A 23,464-nucleotide genomic window follows, 5' to 3' on the forward strand; every position below is an offset into this window, starting at 1 on the left:
CACATTTATCCAAAGTGACTTACAATTCTGACTGTACACAACTTGAGCAATTGAGGGTTGAGGGCCTTGCTCAGGGGCCCCAACAGTGGCAAAATGGTATTGGTGGGACTTGAACTGGCAAGCTTCTGATTACTAGTGAAGTACCTCAGCCACTGAGCTACCACTACCCTGTTATTTTACACTAACAAAAAATAATATTTGTAAACTCCATTTGCCAAATATACTGTACACACTAAGTAATGCTCCTAAAACCACCCAGGCCCTTCACATGATGCAATCAACTATATTACCTGACTGCTCCATACTGCTCTTACCTGGCCCTGCGTCCATGGATTTGATCTGTTTTCCAGACTCTAGGTCCCAGAGCCGGATATGAGCATCCAAGGAGCTGGAGGCAGCGAATGCACCATTGTGGCTGATGTCCACAGACACCACACCTAGCTGGTGCCCCTCCAGAGTCCACTGCAGCTCCAGCTTCTCCTCTGACCTGCAGGAGTAGACATTAATACTGAGCAGTTAAAGATTACTCCTGAATAACAACTAAATATCAACCACATGCCTGAAAGAGATCTGGTGCATTAGTTACAGCCAAATGTATTCTAGCACAAGATGAGACGTATGTGAAAGTGAATCAGCAATACAGGCACTGTTCACACAAGAATAGACTTAAGAATACGAGACAGCAATGTGAGGGCTATTGGGACTGATAAGTACCCCTTGGTTCAAACAGCAGGTCATGCATATATGACAATCTTCAATCAGAGTTTGATATTTGAGGCCTATGCTCATGTGGAAATAAAAACTATGGCAGATGTGACAACTAGTGGGCCTGCTCAAAGACTCATGTCACTTCAGATGTTTATACATGTAAAATGGTTAGCAATGAAGGCATGCCATAAATCATACACACTACCACAACCTGCAAAGATAACTACCATTTCCACACTTTCACTGTGTCATCCAGAGAACCTGTGACAATCGTCTCTGATCCATCCTTTGCACTCTTCTCCCATGCTGCTGTCCATATGGCATCATCATGAGCTGCAGAAACAGAGAAAGTCAGTGGAACACAGAAGTACAACAGGATGTTTATAGGAAACGTAAGCAATTAAGAAACAGTACAACTGTACACAATAGGAATAATAATACCACAATATTACATGATATTAGGTGTTGTCTTACGATTCAATGATATAGTTATGTCTGTTTTACTTAGATAACTAACATCACTTACCATGCTCCTGCTTGAACAGTATGCTGTACTAAATTGACAAGAAAGATGTTAATAAGATGTAAGAAACAATATTGGAAGCAACATAAAACACACTGAAGTTCTGGTTAATTACTATCTAGACAGGTAGCAAACGGTTTTAACAATCATTGAAAATTACAAGATGTCTTTGGGAGCCATCATCAGGTTAGTAGCTACCTGAGTGCTCATAGTTTGCTGTAGACTCTTGATATGCTCTCCGTCTTAAGTAGTTCGGTTTCATGAAAACAACTGCTGTCGAAACACGAAGCTATAGTATGAAAAACAATCGATCAACTCATTTCGGAACTTGCATACCTTACAGTACATAACTAACTAGCCAGTTACGTCTTTGTAACCCAAACTACATCTAGCTTTTAGCTATCCCAGCTAACTGGTTTCACTTTACACTGTTAGCTACATCAGTCAATAAAAACAAGTGCAAAATGTAACCAGCTAATGCTAGCAAATGCCCAGTTACATTGGAGCAGAAAAACATCCCATCTCCTTTCCCTAACTATAGTAAAAACAAATCTAGCTAGCTAGCTAGCTAATAAAAATAGTTAATAAAACTGTCCGTACAGTCAGAAATGAACATACCGTTTTCCTCAACAGCAAGCCGCCATGACAACTACGCCCAATGCATTATGGGTTGGTAAAATACATTACAAATAGGGGTAAATCAAATGTTTATTTAAAGGTAAATAATAAATACAGTGGAAATAAAAAAGTATAAATATAAAGTAAAATTGTATTCCTTATATATGTTTTTCCGTTCACTTACACTAGACTGACGTATTTAGAATTTCATGCCTGAGGCCAAAAATGAGAACAGCAAAAGTTTCTTACTCATTTTCGGCAGTTTCGCAAGTGTACAAATCAATTATCAATGTCTATTATAAAGTGAAAAAAACATAAAGAAGGTTTTAAAAGTAATAAATTGTAATTGTAACTCCCTTCCCCTTTGTAAGGGCTCTTGCAGTATTCAAAAACATGTATTATTACTTCAAACTTTTTAGATAGTTAATTTGGAAAACTATAACATATTATATACCACTGTAAACCCCTATGTATTACTACCTAATGGTTACTTGAATTTGTGAAATGCATCAACATCCACTTTCTCCTCCAATAAGCTTCCATATCAGGCTGCTCATTTTTAACATCCATGAAATGTACATTTATGGCATTTGGCAGACGCTTTTCTTCAGAATGAAGTAAAAAGTGCTTTGTCATTTACTCATAGAATACATCCTAGCCAGTACAGTAGGTTAGAGTCTAAGATACCAATGAAACAGAATGCTGTTTAAATTCAGGGATCATTCTCAGACACAATCAGTGCAATAAACAATAAGTACTAGAGTTTAGGTTAGTCAGCAAAGGAGCAGTTAACACCAGTGCAATAAATAATAGCCTACAATAAGTACTAGAGTAGAGTCAGTGGTCATTTAAATATTTCACAAATAGATGCGTCTTCAGTCTGTGCTTGAAGACTGCAAAGGACTCTGCTGTTCGGACAGCAAGCAGAAGTTTGCTCCACCATCTAGGAGCCAGGACAGAGAATAGTCTCGATGCTTGTCTTCCATGGGACTTGAAGCATGGTATTTGAAGTAGAGACATACTTTAGGTTCAAAGTACTCGAGGTACGGATCAGACTTTGACCCTTGACATAATATATGGAGGTTGGCTGGTTGGCTTTGTAGGCAAATATCAAGGTTTTAAATCTGATGCGGGCAGCTAATGGAAGCCAATGAAGGGAGCGCAGCAGTGGAGTGACGTATAAATGTGTGAAATCCTTAACTATGCATTTAAATGTTTAGAGAATTTTGCACATTGTGCAATGATATCACAGGGTCTGAAAAGCTTTAGGCTACTCTAATAATATTCTATGTGAAATCTAATAAAATTCTATATAAGGAATTTCCTCATTCTGAAAGGCCTGTGTGACTATTGCATGATGCCTAGTGTGACGCATGGTTCAGGCAGCATCCATATGGTGTGTTTATGTTTAGTTTCACAGGGGCAGTCTGAATCTCAGCATCCTTCTTTCAGTGTTCCAAGGGCCAGTAAAAGAGGTGGGAGAGTAGCATGCATTTTTCACAGCATGATATGTCTTACACAACATTGTTTTGGGAAATACAGCACTTTTGAATATCTTGTTATTAAGCTTTGGAGCAAACACACTTCTAATGATTATCCTATATCACCTACGTAGACACCATCCACATGTCCTTGATTAATTTGGTGCTCTGTTAAAAATAATGAATGACAATGACCACATTTTACTTACTGCTAATTTTAATATCCATCTTGACAAGCCAGCAGATCCTATTACTTGTGATTTCACATGCTGTTAAATTCCTTTGAGCTCATGCAACATATAATCAGTCCTACACATAAAGCATGCTCATACTTTACACTTAGTTACCATGGTACTTGAAAGTTTGTGAACCCTTTAGAAGTTTCTTTATTTCTGCATACATTTGATCCCACACATCATATTGTCACACAAGTCCTAAATATAGATAAAGAAACCCAAATTAAGCAAATGAGAAAAATATTAGCCTCTCCTTTATTGCAAAAAACAAATGATCCAATATTACATATTGTAATTGGCAAAAGTAAGTCAACCTTTGCTTTTAGTATCTGGTATGACCCACTTGTGCACCAGTAGCAGCAACTAAATATTTCCTCTAGTTCTTGATTAGCTCATTCCTCCATACTAATCAGTTTCAACTCAATTATGTTGGTGGGTTTCCTCCTATGAACTGCTTGCTTCAGGTCCTTCCACAACATTTCTAGTGGATTTAGGTCAGGACTTTGAATTGGCCATTCTAAAACTTTAACTTTACTCTTCCTTAACCATTCTTTGGTAGTATGATCTGTGTGCTTAGGGTAATTGCTTTGCTGCATGACCCACATTCTCTTGAGATTAAGCTCATGAACAAATGGCCTGCCATTTTCCTATTGCCTGATATAATGCAGAGTTCATTGTTCCCTTAATGATGGCAAGCCGTCCTAGCCCAGGTGTAGCCAAATGGGCCCAAACCATGACACTACACTACTGTATTTCACAGAAAGGATGATGTTTTTATGATGGAATGCAGCATTCTCTCTAAACATAACACTTCTCATTTAAACCAAAAGAGATCCATTTTGGTCTCATTCACAAAACATTGCTGTAATAGCCTCTGGCTTGTGCAGGTTATATTTAGCAAGCTACAGGCAGGCAACAACATTCTTTTGCAAGAGCAGCAGCTTTCTCCATGCAATTTTGCCATGCACACCATTGTTGTTCAGTGTTCTCTGGATGGTGGACTCATTAACCTTAGCTAATATGAGAAAGTCCTTTAGTTGCTGAGAAGTTACCTTGGGTTATTTTATGACGTAGTGGACTATAACACATCTTCCTCCATTTGTATACAGTCTGTCTTGACTGTGGATTAGTGGAGTCCAAAAACTTTAGAGATGGTAATATAAACTTTTCCAGCCTGATCAGCATCAACAACTCTTTTTTTTTTTATTATTATTTTTTTATTCATACCATAATACACTTCCAAAAATGTGTTGTGAAAATTCGACTTTTCTGGATCCCTGTTCTTTAAATAAAAAGACACCTGACGGGCATCCCATTGATTGACAACACCTGACTCAAATTTCATCTTCAAGTTATCTGCTAATCCTAATTGTTCACATACTTTGACCACTCACAGATATGTAACATTGGATAATTTCCTTAATAAATAGTAATTTTGCCTCATTTGTTTGATTTGATTCTCTTTGTTTAGTACTTGTGTGATGTGTTTTAGGTCAAATTTATGTAGAAATATAGAAACTTCTAAAGGCATCACAAACATTCAAGCCCCACTGTATATCCCTTGGGGTAGAGGGCATGGTGTCAAATATACTTGATGTAGGACTTGCAGACCATTTCTGTTTTTTCTTTACATTCTAAGTGCTTGCCTGTTTTAAAACTCCTAAGAAAACTGTTATAGGGCATTACATTTCAGATGATTTGGTGACATGTTTCTCTAATGTTTTTAGCTCGCTACCTACTATTAAGTCCATAACTTGTAACAGACTGGTAGACAGCTTTATATTAAGTCTAAATGTACAATGTGGCATGTACAAATGGTATAGCACCTCTGTCAAACAAACAGAGGCATAATACTTCTAAAAGTCCATAGAAAAACTCCTTAATCAGGTTAAAGAGAGACTGAAGGAAAGCAGAATGAAAATGGAGACAGACTAAGCCCACTTTTCACTTTTTTTTTTTATATCTGCAAACTAAACTGAACCTGCAGATCAGAAATGTGATAGCATCTTATTTCTCAAGCTTGACTGATAGCTACCGAAATAATCCTAAATTCCTGTTTATTACAATTGTCAAGCTCATTAACCACTCACCTCATATGTCATTAGAACTTTCTAATGACAATGGCAATAAAATCTTCTCCATTAGGAATAGCATTATAGAAGATCAAGAGCCACCCACTGAACCTACTAGGTCACAGTGCATCAGAATGCACCTTATCTGAATTCTCAGAAAAAGCGCTTGCATTATTAAACACTACTAGCTGACACCATACCAACAAAAGTTCTTCAAAGAAGCCTTAAGTGCACTATCAAAAGACACTGTTAATATTGTCAAACTGTCACTTAAACAAGGAATCTGTCCACAGTCTCAAAACAGCAGTTATCAGGTCTCTTCTAAAGACAAATAAATTAGACCCCGCTAACCTCAATAATTACACACTAATCTCTAATATTCCATTTTTAGGAAAGGTTATTGTGAAGGTGGTCTCTCTTCAACTATATGTGATCTTCAGTCTGGCTTTAGAGCCCCATCACAGCACAGAATCTGCAAATACCAAAGTCCTGAATGGTCTTAGACAAAACCATAACACCGGTAACCTGTCTATACTAATTCTTCTTGATCTCAGTGCTACATTTGATACAGTAGACCATAGTATACTGCTAGACTGTCTAAGTGTCTGGGTCTGCCTAAATGGTATTGCTTTGAACTGGTTCCAGTCATATATGACCAGTCAAGAGTACTATGCCACACTCAGAGAAAGTACACCTAAATGCTATGTGCTATTCTGTGGTGTCCCCCAGGGCTCAATTTTAGGGCCAGCACCCTTTAATCTTTATATGCTTCCTTTGGCCACAGTCATCAATAAATATAATATTTCCTTCTACCAGTATGCAGACAACACACAATTATATATGAGCCCTTGCAACAAAAACATACATGTCCATTTACTGTTTTTTGTTTTTTTTGCATTACACAATACAAAAACTATAATATAAAGCATTATTGCAAGTTTTATTTTTAAATGCCCGCATGAATGAAGTAAGGTAAGTCTAAATAAGGCATATTTTGAATTTAAATAGAATTTTAATGTAAAGGTTGTACAAAACCAATAACAATTAATTGTTTATACAAAAAGGGGAAGTGGCTGATATTTGGTTTTTAGTTGTAAGGGCTCATATGTCCCTAACCAATGACCCCCAGGGTTTCACTGACTTGATTTTTAACTGTGTAAATGATTTCAAGTGAAAACTCAATGAAACTCAATGATGTCAAAACCGAAATTTTCATCTTCAGGAATGGTTGTGAGGGCACTGATGTAGTAACCTATCTTGAGTCCTTATCAGTTAAAGCCCTGCACTATACACCAAAAACTTAGGTGTCACATTGGACTATGACCTTTTTAAACAACATGTTAGAAGTTTTAAATATTATGTTAGTAATGTCTCCCAAAGACCATTCTATCATCTACCAATAGTGAAAAACAGTTGCATGCATTTGTATCTTTGTGTCTCGACTACTGTAATGCTTGCAGGTATCCCTAATAATATTATTTTAAGCCTGCAGAGGGTATAAAATCCAGCAGCCAGAGTTCTAGTACGCAGAAAGTTGAGAGATCATATCACACCCATCCTTAAATAATTGCACTGGCCATCTGTATCATCTAGTATTGGCTTTAAAATATTGTGGCTTACTTTGAAGTATTTATATGGTCTTACCCCTCTATACCTCAGCAGTATGATCATGAGGCAAACATCCTCAAGGGCCCTCAGATGAGTGGATAAAAACATGTTTGATGGTGCCCACCACCCAACTAAAGAGTTCCGAGGCTGCCTTTTGATGCCAAACTCTGGAATTCTCTCCCAGATGACCTGAGGGCCCTTGATGACTTAAACACTTTCAAGAAAAAAGTTAAGAGTTCTCTATTTCATAAGGCCTTGAGTGAAGCTGTTCAACCTCATCTGTACTTCTACCATACTCTTTTTAACTTCGCACGTTGGTTTTCAATGCAGCTGCACTTTTATTTCCTGGAAGGGCAGAAATGTATTTTTAAATTGTCTTTAAATTAGCTTATTTACTTTAAATGATTCATTCCTTTAATGTCTCTTTTCATTTTTCACTGTATTCATTAAATATGATTTTCTTTTTTAAATTGAATTTTGGCAAATACCTTCTTGAGATCTCAGGATGTAACAGACTACAGGATGTCATAAGTGTTATTATTCCTCTTTATTTTTTTTTTAAAGCACTTTGTAAACTGCTTGAGAAAGTGATATACAAAAATGTTTTTATTATAATAAATTAATGCAGGGCGGCAAATACAAACAGATCACTGAAGAATCAAACGTTAGCAAATGCAGGTGACTCCTTGAGAATGAAGTAGGCTGAAATGTAAAGGAAGACAAACATTCTTAGATTCGATTAGTGTTCGATCTGCTAGTAAGAAAACACAATCTTAGGTGTGGAAGAGAAACTGTCATGGAACTATAAAGGAATAGAAATAGTCTTAGATATGTGAAGTAAGAGAAACACTTTTATTTGTGTTTTTTTTGCTTGTTTTATTTGTGAGCCTGAATATGAATTGACTTTCGTTTTCAGTTCTTTCAGTGGCAATAGCATGAACAGTGCGTTTGACAGGCCCAGAGAGTGTCCGGTGTCCTTTTGTGCCTCCACTGTGATTGCTTCTTTTTTCTTTTGCTTCATGAAAGTGTAAATGTCACAGCCAGTTGATGTCAAAATTCATATTTTGTAACCCTGTACTTCGTTAAAAATGGCCATTTTGGTATTACATAGATTGAGTCAAAGTATATATTGTTTAGTGCATGAAATCTGTTGATAGAAACCTGTAGGGCATATGTTTAGATTTATATTCTTACTTTGGTTATTTTTGATTTAGAGGATGTTTGACTGATGGCAGCTGCTCTTTGAGGTCCTGGAGAAAGGACATATTTTTTATTTAATTATCCAAGTTGTAAATCATTTCTCAAATAATTACTACAGAATTAAGGTCAACATGATAGTTTTACTTTCAGCATTAAAAAGTAATATAGGGCCTATCGCCTCCCTGCCATCTGCTGTCTTTCCCCCATTCGTAACATTGTTATTTTGCAATCTGTATTGTTTCATCCTTATTAGCTGCTTTAAACACAGGAAAGATTTTTAAGAGCTTTAAGTGCCACTTAGCTTTTTCTTGGAAAGGCAAGTTGTTATGGCAGAGCACCTCTTTAAGGTCCACTGAGCATCAACTTATCTGCAATGACTCTTTGAGGGGGAAAGACAGGCTGCACCCCTACCCGCCAAGCTAAACTAAGCATGTTTTGTTTGTTTAATGTTATTATTTTATGTGTTTCTTTGTGGTCAGAAAAATTAACTAGTGCAGAGTATTTTGCAAGACATTTCAAAAACCTTTAGAGAGAATATATGGATTGATTAATATTTTTTCTCTGTCCTAAAATCCTGTGGCAGGACCTTTTTGCTTGGAGGGAAACACTATGACAGTGTTATAAGTCGTGTCACACCTCTGTGCCCTCCTAGGTTGAGCACAGCTTTGCAGACCAGGATCCCAGTAAGTCCCAGGCACAGCAATGCTCATGTATACACACGCATAAATGCACACGCACACATGCACACACACACACACACACACACACACACAAACACACACACACACACACACACACACACACACACACATACACATACACATACACACAGAGAGAGAGAGGGAGGGAGAGAGAGAGAGAGAGAGAGAGAGAGAGAGAGAGAGAGAGAGAGAGAGAGAGGGGAGGAAGCACTAAAAGCTTATTTGAAAGGACAAAGCCTTAAACCCTGCACTCGGACTATCAAATTGTGAAGCATAGTTTCAAATTTAGATTTAATTTTGTCTCAGAAAAGAAACAGATTCCAACAGTTTCCAACAGCTAAAGGGGGAGAGAGGGATTTATAGGAGGCTTTAGCAAATCCTCTCCCTCTAGTGGTCCATTGGGGTTCAGAATAATCTGTTTTTCGTTTATTTATATTCCACCTCATGTGCATCTTTTGGTCCACATTCCATTTAAATGTTCACTTCAAATCACCGTATTTCCTCATTTTTAGATATAATAAAACATCTTTAATGTAGGGTGAAAGAAGTTAGGAGGAAGAGAAAAAATATCTATATATTAAAAAAAAAATCCCAAATCAAAGGAAACATGTTAAGGACAGCCATATTTCTGTTGCTGCTAATGACACGACACTGTCATTCATTCCTAAGCAGCAGCCGGCTCTGCCTTCAAAGACTCCCATCACAGTGCTGTATCTAAGGAACTAATGGAGGATGGATACTGCTGGACAGACTAGTGTCTGCTGAAGCCTGGGCCATGACAGTCCAGCAGCCCCACAGCACCATCTGCTGCTGTCAAGACAATGGCAGTACAGAGAAGCAGTAAACAAAGCAAAAAACCACCCTATAAAAACAAGCCATTTCCAATGTCACAAACAGGTAACATTTAAAAAACACTGTATGACAAAAGCACTCAAGCAAACAAATAAATAAATTAACAAAAAATGCATGTCTTTTTAGGGGAATATTAATTAAAGAAAGTCAGGAGGTCCATACATTTCTGTCTGGATAGTCCTGACAGGGGGGTTATGAGGGCATAAGCTTGTACTGTGTCAGCTGCTGGCTGATGCAGGAACAGGTTGCATAAGGCTGGAGCTTGACCGATAGAGCCGAGCTGCCGGGGGTGGGGACCGAGGAGGCAGACTGAAGACCCTGTCTGGAGTTAGTGGTGCAGCCAGATAGAGAGAGGGAGGGAGAGGGGGAGAGAGCAGAGGGACACACACAGACACAGGCAGGGAAAGAAACACACACACACAGAACAGAGACATAGATACAGATACTGGGACAGACAGACAGGGCACAAGATAGATAGATAGATAGATAGATAGATAGATAGATAGATAGATAGATAGATAGATAGATAGATAGATAGATAGATAGATAGATAGATAGATAGATAGATAGATAGATAGATAGATAGATAGATAGATAGATAGATAGATAGATAGATAAAGAAAGAGAATAATTGTGTAGTGAACAAGGAAGCCAGTTGAAGCAGGAGAGGGAGGGTTGAGATAGGGAGGGGAGGGTAAAAAGAGAGTGAAGGAGAGAGAGAAGAGGAGCAGAGCAGCAGAGGAGGGAGAGTAAGAGAGTCGAGTGTGTTGCACGTCCTTCCCTTGGCCAAACCTGTCGGAGAAAATGCATCCTAACTTTGCAGGAACCTGGAAGATGAAGAGCAGTGAGAATTTCGATGAACTTCTGAAAGCCCTGGGTAAGGCTACAATTTCTCTATTCCTTCCTCCCTAGGAAGTCTCTCATTTTATCATTCTTGATGGTCCCCTCTTTTCACCTTCTCCCATTCAGCATGACGTTCACATGATCTGAAAACAGCCATCATAGTTCAAGACCAAATTTGCATCATATGTTATTGGACTGCCTTAGGTACACAACAGGACAGAAGTCCATGCATTGTACTTCATCACACCTCTGAGTGGTTCGAGTCTCTGCAGCTTGTGTTTCAGCTGGAATAGGCATGCTGTTGTAAAGTAGAAGGGAAGGCAACGTATAGGGGACTAATTTTTCATGTATAGTGTTAAATTGGACCACGGTGGTGCGGAGGGACGTCTCCCAGCTGGAGTTCTCCAGCAGGTCTTCCTTTTTGTGTGTGTTATCCTCCACGCCCCTTTAATTGAGCTGGCTCCGTTCAACTCAGCAGTGCAGACCCCACAGGACAGGCTGTGCAAACTAGGTCACTTATTTGCTGGAGTTTCTCATAACTGACTGACGATCAGGCCTCGTTATTATCGCTCAGTGCAACAGCACGCTTTGTGACTCTGTACTGATATGTGACTTTTACGCTGCGCAGGTGCAAGGGAGTGCATGTTAATGACCCCTTGCGAAACTAAAGTCACAGAGACAGTAACAGTCAGACAAAAGCCATCTCATAGTAGGCTGAACAAAACCCCAGCAGCCTGGAGTGCCAAACATAGGGTCTGCTGTAATGTAGATTTCATCCACAGCGACTGACAAGCACAATCAGCTCCTAACATTCAGAATGCAGCAGTACCCTAGTGTGAAGCTGTTGGGACATGATGAACATGATGAACCCGAGGCACGGCAGTGAGGAGAGGAGCATCTCAGTTGTGGCCCCGCAGGAGCTCATACCATGCTGGATTGAATTACTCTTCATGATCAAATCAGATCGGGATCGCAGCCAGAATGTTTACGTCCAGCAAGCTGATAGGGGAGACTAGCTATTGTTCTAGTTTGTTCTTTTTGTGTGCAAACTAATGGGAGCTGCAGAACTGCTGAAGAACTTTCTCTGCAGTGTTTTCATATCAGTGGGGCAGATCATTGGAGATTAGATCAGGCCCGAGGAGATCGGGCACAGATGGGGTGGGTCCGAAGGCGAAACAGTGCGGGGGCAGTTACCCGCAGCTTTTACATTTTCTCATCGCTCTTCCACAGAAATCAGAAATCTTACTACAGTAAGCCTGTAGCAAGTTTGAATTCTGATCCTCAGATCTGTCATCAGCTTGATGGCCAGAGGCGTCCAGCTGATCCAGCTGATCTTATCACAATTATTGCAGTGTCTTCTCTTCCAGCTTAATGAGCTGATATTGAGGCAGTAATTTATTACACAGGGCAGTAGTTTACTACAGAGGGCCGCCAGGGCAGTTGTTTACTACAGAGGACTCTGGTCTAGAGTTGGGAACAGATACAGAACCAGAGCTTGAACAGACTGCAGGTACCTGAATTATGCAGGTTGAATGCAGGCTGAATGCAGTTTCAAGAATGCAGGTTCTTTGTTTTTATCAGCAGAACATTCTGATGATTTGCTGCTTTCCTGGTTTAGCTTCTGCACCTATAGAGCCCTGCTGCAGTCCCTCTTTATATTGTATATTGGTTGTGTTGCATTGTGAGTGCTTGTGGAGCCTGCATTACCAGAATTCCTTAGCTTGCACATCAGCGACACTACAGTTCACTAGTGACTCTGTCTTGCATCAGCCATATTAAAACAAAACTTCCTACTGGAGCCTGTTTATGCAGACTAAGAATTAAGTTCCATTACCCCTGCGGGTTAAGATAACTTTCAGCAAAGTTGAGTGAGAACAGTTCATTTCTATGAATGCCTGTCTGCTGCCACATAGTACACTCTCACACTCTTATATTACAACATTGTGTTCCCAACACTGAGCTGTCCATGTTTCACCAGAAAACGTTGTGGATAGCAGCAGGAGAGGGGAGGGATTTTCAGAAAAGATCCTGCTTTGCATTGCTTTCAGATGCCCAAGGGTTGGGTGGGGGTGGTTGTCTGGGAAGCAGACCTTGTTATGATGCCCCGCACTGTGCCATCCCAGGCGTGAATGCCATGCTGCGGAAGGTGGCAGGGGCAGCAGCCGCCAAGCCCCACGTGGAGATCCGCCAGGACGGAGAGCAGTTCTACATCAAGACCTCCACCTCTGTGCGCACCACAGAGATCAACTTTCACATCGGAGAGGAGTTTGACGAGGAGACCGTAGATGGAAGGAAGTGTAAGGTATGCGATGCAGACAGGGCCTGTATCGACCATGACTGGGGCGAATGTAATACAGCAGCAACACAAAATTACATGAGAAGCATACAAGAATGCGATGGAGGAAGATACAGGAGAAGCTACAGCCCCTGATGTGAAAATTCTATTTAAATTCCATGTTACAATCTATTTCCCCTTTTTCCAGTTATCACACTTGATTAAACGTTTGTTTGAGCTCACGGTTTACCCTTACCAACTGTAACAATGTTAAACAGATAATTATTACCAATGACACATTAACTTAGAACAGACAATCAGTATCTCTGCAAAACAGGAAGGGCAGTATGGTAAGACAAAGTATATTGGAGGACACTAACACACCTTCTTCCGCAGGTTGCCTAAAATATTAACATGACCGTTGTTAACTGAGATAAAGATCACTTCCAATGGGGAGGTGAAACTGAATCTGGCGTGAGAGAGCTAGATGAGATTTCTCTCTCACAGCTTGAGCTCTTGGCGTGGCTCGACTGTTGAAACCTCCTTGTGTAATATTTATGTCAAGCGTCACCAGGGAGTCTTCTCTGCACACACCGAAAATTCACAGGGCCAAGTATTGAGCTGTTCTAATTCATATATTTCTCATTAAATGGATTTTATGTTAAGTTACTAATGAGGAGAAAGAGGCCGATCAACCTCATCGATTCATGGAGGCCATTCTGTAAATAAGCAGTGCAGGTGGCAACATCTTACTTTCATAATCTCTTGATGGACAGAATGTTAAACATCTGGTTGTTCTACAAGCACACACCTCATTAAGCCAGGATCATTAGGTCCTGCCCAGGATACAACAGCTAACCTCTGGAGCATTACGATCATTACGATCCACAATGTGATGCACAAGATTTAAAGACTAGGCAGATGTCTCAGAGCCAGACTTAACAAATTAACTTCAGCTCAACATAATTAATTTATTTCCTGCCTTAAAGCCCAAGTTGAGTCCCTAGTGTGGGCCAGTATCAGTGTTGTAATATGATATTAGTCATTTCAAGACTACAATTAAAAGCACAAGGACACAATAAGACTTAGCAGCACAAGGGAACTAGCAATTATCTTTGATGACTTATTTTAGGGAAATAAATAATCTCTGCATACACAATTTAGGAGGATAGGTCAATGTGATTCAAAGCTGGATCAGGTCAATGTGAATTCAACTTCATGAATCAGACCAATGTCACTTTAACACTATGGATCATGCCAATGTGAATTCAACACTATGAATCAGGCCAACATGACTTCAACAGTATGGATCAGGCCAATGTCAATTCAACACTATGGATCAGGCCAATATGAATTCGGCATTATGGGTCAGGCCTATGTCAATTCAACACTATTGTAAAGGAGACTATATTATATTTTTAATCAGTCCCCTTACATATATGCTTATAAGCAGATTCAGGATTTAAAGGCTGCGGCTAGAAGCTCAGAGCAAAAGATGCTGTGACACCTTCCCCATACAGCTATTTCCTGCAGAACCAGATGCAATCTTCACTGGAGCAGAGTAAATTCAACTAATGCTATGTGTATAACTGAATGTAAATGTGTAACTGAAATGTTGTTTGTTTCTTGTTTATCGTCTGATATGTATTAAGCCTTGAGCTTATACTATGTCTCAATGAAGCAGAGTATCATTAACAAAGGGAACACGATGCCATATCAACATGGTGCCATATGAACACTGTTAAAGTTACATAAGAAAGAACGTTTTTAAAAGGGCCCATATGTTTTATATATTTTAACTTTTACAAAAGTTGTTCTATCTTATAAAATACAACTATAGCTTATTATGTAATATGGACACATTTTATGTAAAAGACATTAAGATTAATGTCTTTTAAAGTCTTATCTAACCCATGGCATCAATCTTGTCTCATAAAGCATAAACCCAAGGTCCCTGGTTCTCTCTGCAGAACTGTGAAGGCACTTGCCAAAGCAGGGTTATATTTCGCTGACATTTATGGATTTTCATTGACATTTCCATGTATAGTTTTTCTGAAGGAGAAAAAAAGCTTCTAGAGATCTGGCATGCAATCATATGCAATCTTGTGGAAATGAGAGTTCAAGCTCTCATCTCTGGAAGAGAAAGAGTGAAGGAAAAAGAGAATGGTCTGGAGAGAGACAGATAGAATGTGGGAAACACACACCTCCTGAAAAAGAAAAAGGACTTCCCTCAGTTTTCTGTTTTGTGGAAGTTACTTTTAGAGCCTTTGTGTGGCTCTATCTACAGACATAGATATGTGTAGCTATCTCTCTTTCTTAATAAAGATTTTTTTTTTTCTGCTTAACACTTTGTTTTCTGCTATAGTCTGCTAATCTGTAGTGTGTACTAATACATTTGCATTTTCAGCATTTGGTACAAGCTCTTATACAGAGCAACATCCATATTTATCAGTATGACAGTATGTGTACTTCCTGGAAATTGAACCTATGACATTGGCATTGCTAGTACCTTGCTCCACCTGCTCTACCAGGTGAAGACAATGCATCTCTGCCGACCCTCTCTGATCATCCCTGATCTAGTCAAAACAAAAGTGATTCGACAAGGGTAAGTAGTTTACACAGAGGGGAAGTGAGAGAGACAAGAGGGGTGGAGAGATTCAAGCCTTCTAGCCCAGAAACCCGGCTGAGATTGCTGCCACTGGATTAAAAGAACTACGTAACCTGGGGATTTGGGGATGGGAGGGGTGTATTCTCCCTTAGTGGCAACAGCAGACAGACTCAGTTGAAGCTAACTGTGTGTATTGCACAGGGGCAGCAGTAATAATTACACTACCCATATGAGTTTCTGTGTGTGTTTGTGTGTACACTTTTGTCTCACTTTTATCTCGGGATTTAGAGACAGAAGCAGGTGGCAGGCAGGCAGCTGTGTCTGATGCTAATGTTGTTTTACAATGGCATAGCCATCCTGGCAGACACTGAATATAGCTAGTGGTTCAAACACAGATGTACTGATCAGTGTCTCTGCTGCCAGTCTGAACATATATGAGTCCAAATTCAGCCATACCAGAAGCATACATAAAATTCACTCCCATACCATAATCTTTAAGTGGTAGTTGATAGAGGTCTTTAAGTACAGTCCGGGCAGTTAAAGAGCTCTGTAAGCACAATTGGGGCAGTTTGAAAAGCAGCTGCAGTCCTATTGTCTTTCCCGTTAGCAGGGAGAGCATCAGATCATTGAGGGTGGATTTTGACAAATGATGCCTTTTGCCTGGCTAGTTGCTATAGAGACACTCTTTAGAAATGTTCACCTGCGACAGTGTAGGAGAGGAAAAACAACTTTCTAGAACCAGGTTATCTATGTCAGAGAGTGAGCGGGCCAAACATCGCAAACCGTGGTATTAAGCCTCATTATCACTGCTTAAGTATGTGGTAGTTATGGGTAACCAGCATCTTTGGCACATTATGTGGAATATATGTGTCTGTGTCTGTGTTAGTCATGACTGTGGCTTGGTTTTACTGATTATCTGTCAGACTTGCTGTTCACCCAGTATATGCCTGCGACAAGGGGTGGAGGGCAAAGAGTGAAATGGGGGAGAGAGAGAGAGAGAGATAGAGAAAGAGAGAGAGAGAGAAAGAGAGTATAGTTAGGTTAAACAAGCAGAACCACTGGTTTCTCTCAGTGTCTGATATTAGAAAAATATATTCAACAATATTGCTGTTTTACTTTTATATCAAATAATTCAAATAATTTAGTAAATAATTTAAATCACTGATTAATGACTGTAGGACCTCTCAAAATCATAAGAAGGTGAGAAATCTGAACTCATTAACTTTAAGTAATTGTAGCAAAAAGCCTTTTTTGCAGAATAGAACTGCAGCTTGTATTGTCATTATAAGGTAAAGAGACCTTTCCTTGCTTTATATGCATAGCTACAATATCCTTTTGGAAACAAAGCCAGCAGACGTTCCATTCAGTTCGCTCCTGAAGAATTATATTGAGATAGAAAGGAAGGGAGAGAGAGAGAGAGAGAGAGAGAGAGAGAGAGAGAGAGAGAGAGAGAGAGAGAGAGAGAGAGAGAGAGAGAGAGAGAGAGAGAGAGAGAGGATATCTGAGAAAGTTTAGGTTCTCTTCATTTTTCTCTCTCTCTCTGGTCTTGCATGCTCCCTGATCTCCTCTGCACCTTTGATATGGTGATTATCATTACAGTCTCAGACTGCATCTGTGTAATGTGCTCTCTACTGGGTCTCACTTCAAACAGTTGCAGAGGAAAAGTGTAAAGCTAGGGTAATACTTTGTTCAAAGAGTTCTAGAGAAAAGTGAGGTAGCATGAGTCATAGGAGTGGAGCGCAACGAACAAGTTTAACTGGCATATAGGGGCTGAGACATCTGCTTGGAGTAGCTTAAAGAGCCACCATATGGGTTTTTATTAAGAGTGAGAGAGAAAAAGTGAGAGGGGATGTTTATGAATAGGGGGACAGAGAAATACTAAATATTATATTATAGAACACACACACACACATACATACATACATATATATATATATATATATATATATATATATATATATATATATATATATATATATATCCGCAGCATGGCAGAGTTTCCTGAAGCGTTGATTCTTTTATAGATACAGAAGATGATTTACCATTGACTGGATTTGGGGGCTTGCTTCAGGGCCTGTGAAGATCACAGCATTTGAGGCCTAGTAGGGTGTCCCAGACAGATTCATTTGAACAGGATTTAGGATAGAACTGTATAAGTGAGTAGGACTTACTTCTTAAGATGCTTGAGAAAAGATAGGGAGGTTCTGATGAGTCCAAGAGCTTCCACAAACCCTTATGAAATAAAACTCTTTATTTTTCCATGAGAACATTTTAGCCTAAACCTTTCACCATTCAGTAAATTGTATTTACAATGCAACATAAACTTACCCAAAACCATTTTATTATGCAATAGTATGTTTTGCATTATTTTTTCCCAAGTTGCAGAGACATTGTAGTCTGTGTATATAATTAGACTGACAGCATCTAACAGGAAATGATAGATAACTTCTGAAAATGACCTGTCATCTGACACTCTCTGTTGCTTTCTGTCTCCCTGCAGCCCAGGCACAGACACCCTCATCCATCACACACAGTCTTTATTGCGTTTATGACCACCGATCTCTGTGTCAACTGTGAACTAAATAGTGGACCTCCTGGAGGTCCACCCATGTAAATGACTCTCTGTGTGATGATGTTCCCACATGGTCCTCCTCCTCTGCAGAGTCTGGCCACCTGGGAAACAGAGAATAAGATCTACTGCAAGCAGACGCTGGTGGATGGTGATGGGCCAAAGACGTACTGGTCCAGAGAGCTGCAGGGGGAGGAGCTCATTCTGGTGAGAGCTCACAAAGGACTATGACCTGGACATGGCAGAATCTAGGCTGGAGTGTCAAAATCATGGAGAAAGCCCTCAGTGATTGTACAAGTAATCTGCAGATACACATTTACTTACTATAGCAGACAGTGCGAGAGTGAAAGACAGAGAGAGAGAGAGGTGAGAGCTTTCATTCTTGTCTTTAGTCACCTTCAAAGCTTTAAACTTCAAACTAATTTTGCTAAGGAATTCTGTTTATGATTTAATTTTTTTATTCTCAACATATTTGCAATCAGGTGATTGTCATAATGGAATTTTGGAACTAAGTAGAAGTAGAATAATTAACTCAGTGGCCCCAGTGAGAAAGCAGACATGACCCATAGCCAGTGCCCTGAATGAGCTCCCAGAACCAGGCAGAGGGCTAGAGAGCATTTTAAACAGCTCCACCCTATATCACATCCTAGTGCCATGAGAGTTGGGGTTGCAACTCCTCAGCAACCTTTTTATGAACCTCCACCTAGCCCTAGAAATAAGCAATCCTTCCTATTCAGCCATTGTCCCACAAGCCAAAGATAACACTGGGAAGTGCAGATGGAGCACCAGTTAAGCAGCATGTGTTAACAGTCTTCACTGAGTTACAAGCATGTCTAAAGTCTGTTATGTTTATGGTTTTCAAACAAAGGCTATCCCTAGCCCATTTAACTTGAATGTATTATGTGATGTAAGAGCATTCATTCTGTACAGGAAGATTTAAAGCTGTACTATGTAAGATTTAGGGAATTGATGGCCAATCAGGTGGAAATATGTAATCACACGTTCATTGCTTTGAGCACAGGTGAAGATGGCAGAGGATGACATGGTTTGCAATTCCAGTGTCTCCATATTCAGTGACATCTCTCTCCTTCCATTAACTAACTTTCAGCTCTGTACAGATCAGCACTGTGAGCCACACCCCCCTCCCCCTAACATTACCCGGTAACCAGCCCATCCAGTCGGACCTTCTTTATGAGCCTGTGTGAGTGTGACATTAATATGTAAAGAAGTCTGGCGTGTTCCGAAAAAACTCCTGGCAAATTTGACCCGACAGCTCTGACTTTCAAATGAATATTTAATGTTTTACAGGGTGACTCACCGGAGCAAAATGATACTATATTTTAGCAGATATTTTTTTTCTCCTTGACTCAGTAATGCAACTTCCATCAATTTTAACAAACAAATCTTTCGTAGTGCAGCTTTAAACAATTTATCTGCCACTGAAGCTAAAAAAGGTGTAATTGAGGGTGTACATTCTATATTAACTTCACTATTAATTAATTTTTTTTTTTATGAATCAGGAAAGAGAATTATGGATTTTTTTTTCAGTTGACTGGCAATAAAAGTAGCACATGAGAGAGAGTGAATGACAGAGGGAGTGTTTGTGTGAGAGAGCGAGTGAGAGAGAGGGAGAGAGAGAGACAGTGAGAGAGAGAGAGAGAGAGAGAGAGAGAGAGAGAGAGAGAGAGAGAGAGAGAGAGAGAGTATTGAAGGAACCCTCTAACTCCTTGATGCATCCAAAGGTAATGGATCAGATCAACCAGGGAACAATATGGCTGAGCTCTGTGCGGCCCATGAGAGAGGCAGTTTTTTGCCCTTTGGCCACTGGTCACATGCACATGCAGATGGACATGCACACATGTTCAAACACAATTTTGCTCACACTGTTTATACTTTTGTCAAACTAACCTTGTTATACCACTGTCCTACAATTGAAATTACAACCAGGCAAATCGCAATGTAGTTAAACCAGACAGAAATACACCAGACAAGTATATTTCAAATGCTCAGAAAAAAACATCAACTTGGATATAGAATCGATCATTTAAAAAAAATAATAAAATTACCATATTTCAAATCCCTGTCTCACCAGTCAGGGCATTTATAGAGGATATAAAACTGTTGTCTTTCAACCATTTGGAGTGCTATAGTAGAAAACTATGAATTTCCATTCATAATTCTCTGTCTAAAAAAATATATATTTTTTTTAAATTAAAAATAAAATAATAATAAAATTTTCTTAATATTCAATATGGCTAAGCCTGAAAACTGACAGTAGTTCTATTAGCCTCAAACCAAGAGTGTATTCTGGAATGCTCCTAAGAAGCCAATCCAAATGACCCTGATCATCTGGGCACTCCTCCTTCATGGGAATGGACCACAGCTCAGCTATAAAATGCAGAGAAAGGATGACGGAGAAAAGCAACTAAGTAGCCTGATAATGATTGTCTGTGGTGTGTAACAAACAATCTAGTGCACATTTCCATAAGACAGCCATGGTTCATTAAATTTTCTTCACGCATGATAGAATATTAAATCTTATCTCTGTGTCTGATACTTTTAAAACTGCAAACCACACCATGATAGAAGTGTTTTAGGCTCTAGTTTCACAGGAACTCTGCATGTGATAGTCTATAAATTTACTGCATTGGTGTCAGTGACTATTTTGTACGAATTTGTTGATGCCTGAACTAGCACTCTTTTAAAAGGGTCATATTTCTAGTAATGCAGAAGAATGCGTTTATAACAGTAATTCATCGGTTAGCCTATGTTCTATTTATTCACCGAGTTCAACTGTGTAGCCTGAAATTGAGATCCAAACGTAACTTATGGTGTTTTGATTTTTCATCTCCTTCAGACATTTGGTGCGGATGACGTGGTGTGCACGCGGATCTACGTGAGGGAATGATGTTGCTCGGACTGGATACGTCGGCATCAGTCAGTTATAAAGCACCATGGCAACCACGTGGGCCAAACACCCCACTATTATACCTATGTAAAACCGTACATCTCCTTCAGTGTGATGTGTGATCTGAGCAAAAACACGCACTTTAACTACATCATTCAACTGGCCATTTGTGTACATGAAGTTCTGCCTAACTGTGATTCTGTGCTAAACCTATACGTAGACGCGCATCATTTGTGCATACTTTGACTTTAAACACGTATTTTATTGGTATTGCATAAAAATGAATAAAATTCAAGAATCGTGGTCTGAACAGTGTGCAATTTGTCACCGGTAGTAAAGCACCGCGTTCTTTCTTTCATTTTTTTTCCACCCGAAAGTTGAAATACCGGCGTCATATTTAACATGTTCCATTATCGATTCAGCGTCTATAGGTTTCACTCTCCTCTGTTAACTGCGTTCTTCGGAAAAGTCCGTCTAGCTGAGACGCTGCATTTTTCAAGCACCGGTTTCTCTCGTGCACCACTAACAATTAGTCACAGTCTCTGCCGCGTCCCAGACAATCCTCCACACGACGGGATTAGAGCGCAGAGGGAGAGAGAGATAAGCAGCAGACGGGTAGGGACACCGCCGCCCTCGCTCGTTTTGGAGGACACAAAACTGGCACGAATGCGATTAGAATGAGAGTGTTCGACACGGTCGGCGAAACCTATTATCAACGTTTTCCCCTTTGCAGATCGCTTATTCGTTCTCTGATTTAGAAACGTTTTGAACCAGGCGGATTCCATGCGAGACAAAACCGAGAACAACTCATGAAAGGGACTCGCGGAGTCGTTGAGGTCAAGACGAGACCTTTAGGTGCGAGAAAAGGCGCCATCCATTGCCAAGCGGTCTGACAAGAAAATATGGTCTGTGGTAGAAACCCTGACCGTGAGGTTCACCACTGTCAAGAACATGAAATAGTATGTGCCTAAACTTGTCAGAGAAGGTGATCCATGTTGACAGCTATGGAGTGTTTTGAAAATGGCAATGAAAGCAAGTGTGTGTGTGTGTGTGTGAGAGAGAGAGAGAGAGAGAGAGAGAGAGAGAGAGAGAGAGAGAGAGAGAGAGAGAAAGAGAACGTCCTGTGTTGATGCATAAGTTTATAGACACCTGATGTGTTCTTGGTACCAAACATGTTCCTGATACTACACATTACGAAGTGCTGAAGCTGTTCGTGAAGCAGATACTGATCATAAGTGTGGGAGCTCGGTGTGTGGCAAGAGCTGCGGCAGGAGTGAGATCAAAACAGCCGAGAGCGAGACGCCTCCGCTCTGAACCTCAACACAGGAAGAGGCAGGAGCCCCGTCCGTGTTTCCCACTCCCAGCACATCACACTCGGCTAAGTGCCCACCGGAAAACCAGAGCCCGAACATCCCCAAGAAAAGCCAAGAAATCCCACGAATATCCTCCAAGCACCAAGCATGCCTGCTCTGACCTCAGCTCCTCTCCCCAGCCCCTCTGTCTATCCCTGCTGGGTTTTTCAGGAGAAAAGGGAGGCTAAATGACAGCTATGTTGAAACTATGGCTTAGGGTGAGGGGGAGCCAAATCTGGGCTATGCCACACAGGCATGTTCAGACACAGGCTAACTACTGGGCAAGAGCTTCATAGCGGACATTACCACGCATGCTCAAGTCATGCGTAGAGAAGGGAATAATTTATTGTTTCTCTTGCCTGAATTGACAGGGGTGTGACATTTAGGCATTCTTTTCCAACAAATCTGAAAGCTTGCTTCTTTTTTTGAGGTCTAATGAAGTCATTGCCCTTTTTACAGTCCCACAGAAAGACTGCGTGAATCCATTCATTGCTTTAAAGAAGATGAATATTTAGGTTCCTGTTATTTTAACACGCAGAACATTGCTGCAAAAGATGTAGGTCGTATGAATTTGTATGCCCTGGAACATGGTTATCAGCTTCATACAGTATGAGTAGAAATCATGAGCAAATTTCACAGTTTAATTAATTCTTCAGCATGGACACACTAAGACCATGTATCTACTAGGAAGGTGCATTCTTCCTCAGAGTTCTCAACAGCTAGCCATTGTGTATTTGACCTCAATTAGAAACGCGCTGCACCTCATGCACCATCGTTTGAGCTGTCCATAAAGCCATTTGTGCCGCACTGCTGTCGCCTACCAAAGAGGTAAATGCAGGGGGGGAGGGGGGGATTTCATCTTCATGCTGCCCAGCTGCCAGCGTGCTCAAAGCTGTCCTTTCAGCGCCAT

At 40.1% G+C, this 23,464-nt stretch overlaps 2 protein-coding genes across 3 annotated transcripts in view; one reads left to right on the forward strand and one right to left on the reverse strand.

Moving 5' to 3' along the window:
* skic8 (SKI8 subunit of superkiller complex) overlaps positions 1 to 1,893 on the reverse strand; it is a 6,883-nt gene extending 4,990 nt beyond the window's left edge. The window contains exons 1-5 of one of the 2 annotated variants that reach the window (XM_027000774.2): positions 1,850 to 1,893; positions 1,430 to 1,520; positions 1,235 to 1,262; positions 936 to 1,041; positions 315 to 487 (exon numbers count right to left, since the gene is read on the reverse strand). In XM_027000774.2, coding sequence (XP_026856575.1) covers positions 315 to 487; positions 936 to 1,041; positions 1,235 to 1,262; positions 1,430 to 1,441 — 319 coding nt within the window. In that variant the 5' untranslated portion in view covers positions 1,442 to 1,520; positions 1,850 to 1,893. The remainder of the gene's footprint in view (positions 1 to 314; positions 488 to 935; positions 1,042 to 1,234; positions 1,263 to 1,429; positions 1,521 to 1,849) is intronic. The other variant, XM_027000791.3, reaches the window with a different exon arrangement.
* An 8,505-nt stretch (positions 1,894 to 10,398) lies between these two features.
* On the forward strand, positions 10,399 to 21,505 carry crabp1a (cellular retinoic acid binding protein 1a). Its single transcript, XM_027000975.3, has 4 exons — positions 10,399 to 10,876; positions 12,966 to 13,144; positions 18,388 to 18,501; positions 21,152 to 21,505. The coding sequence occupies exons 1-4, from the start codon at positions 10,804 to 10,806 to the stop codon at positions 21,200 to 21,202; spliced, it is 417 nt and encodes a 138-aa protein (XP_026856776.1). The 5' UTR covers positions 10,399 to 10,803; the 3' UTR covers positions 21,203 to 21,505.
* The last annotated feature ends 1,959 nt before the right edge of the window (positions 21,506 to 23,464 follow it).

Source organism: Electrophorus electricus, chromosome 4 (assembly GCF_041902795.1).
Source record: "Electrophorus electricus isolate QZ-2024a chromosome 4, ASM4190279v1, whole genome shotgun sequence".
Lineage (NCBI taxonomy): Eukaryota > Metazoa > Chordata > Actinopteri > Gymnotiformes > Gymnotidae > Electrophorus > Electrophorus electricus.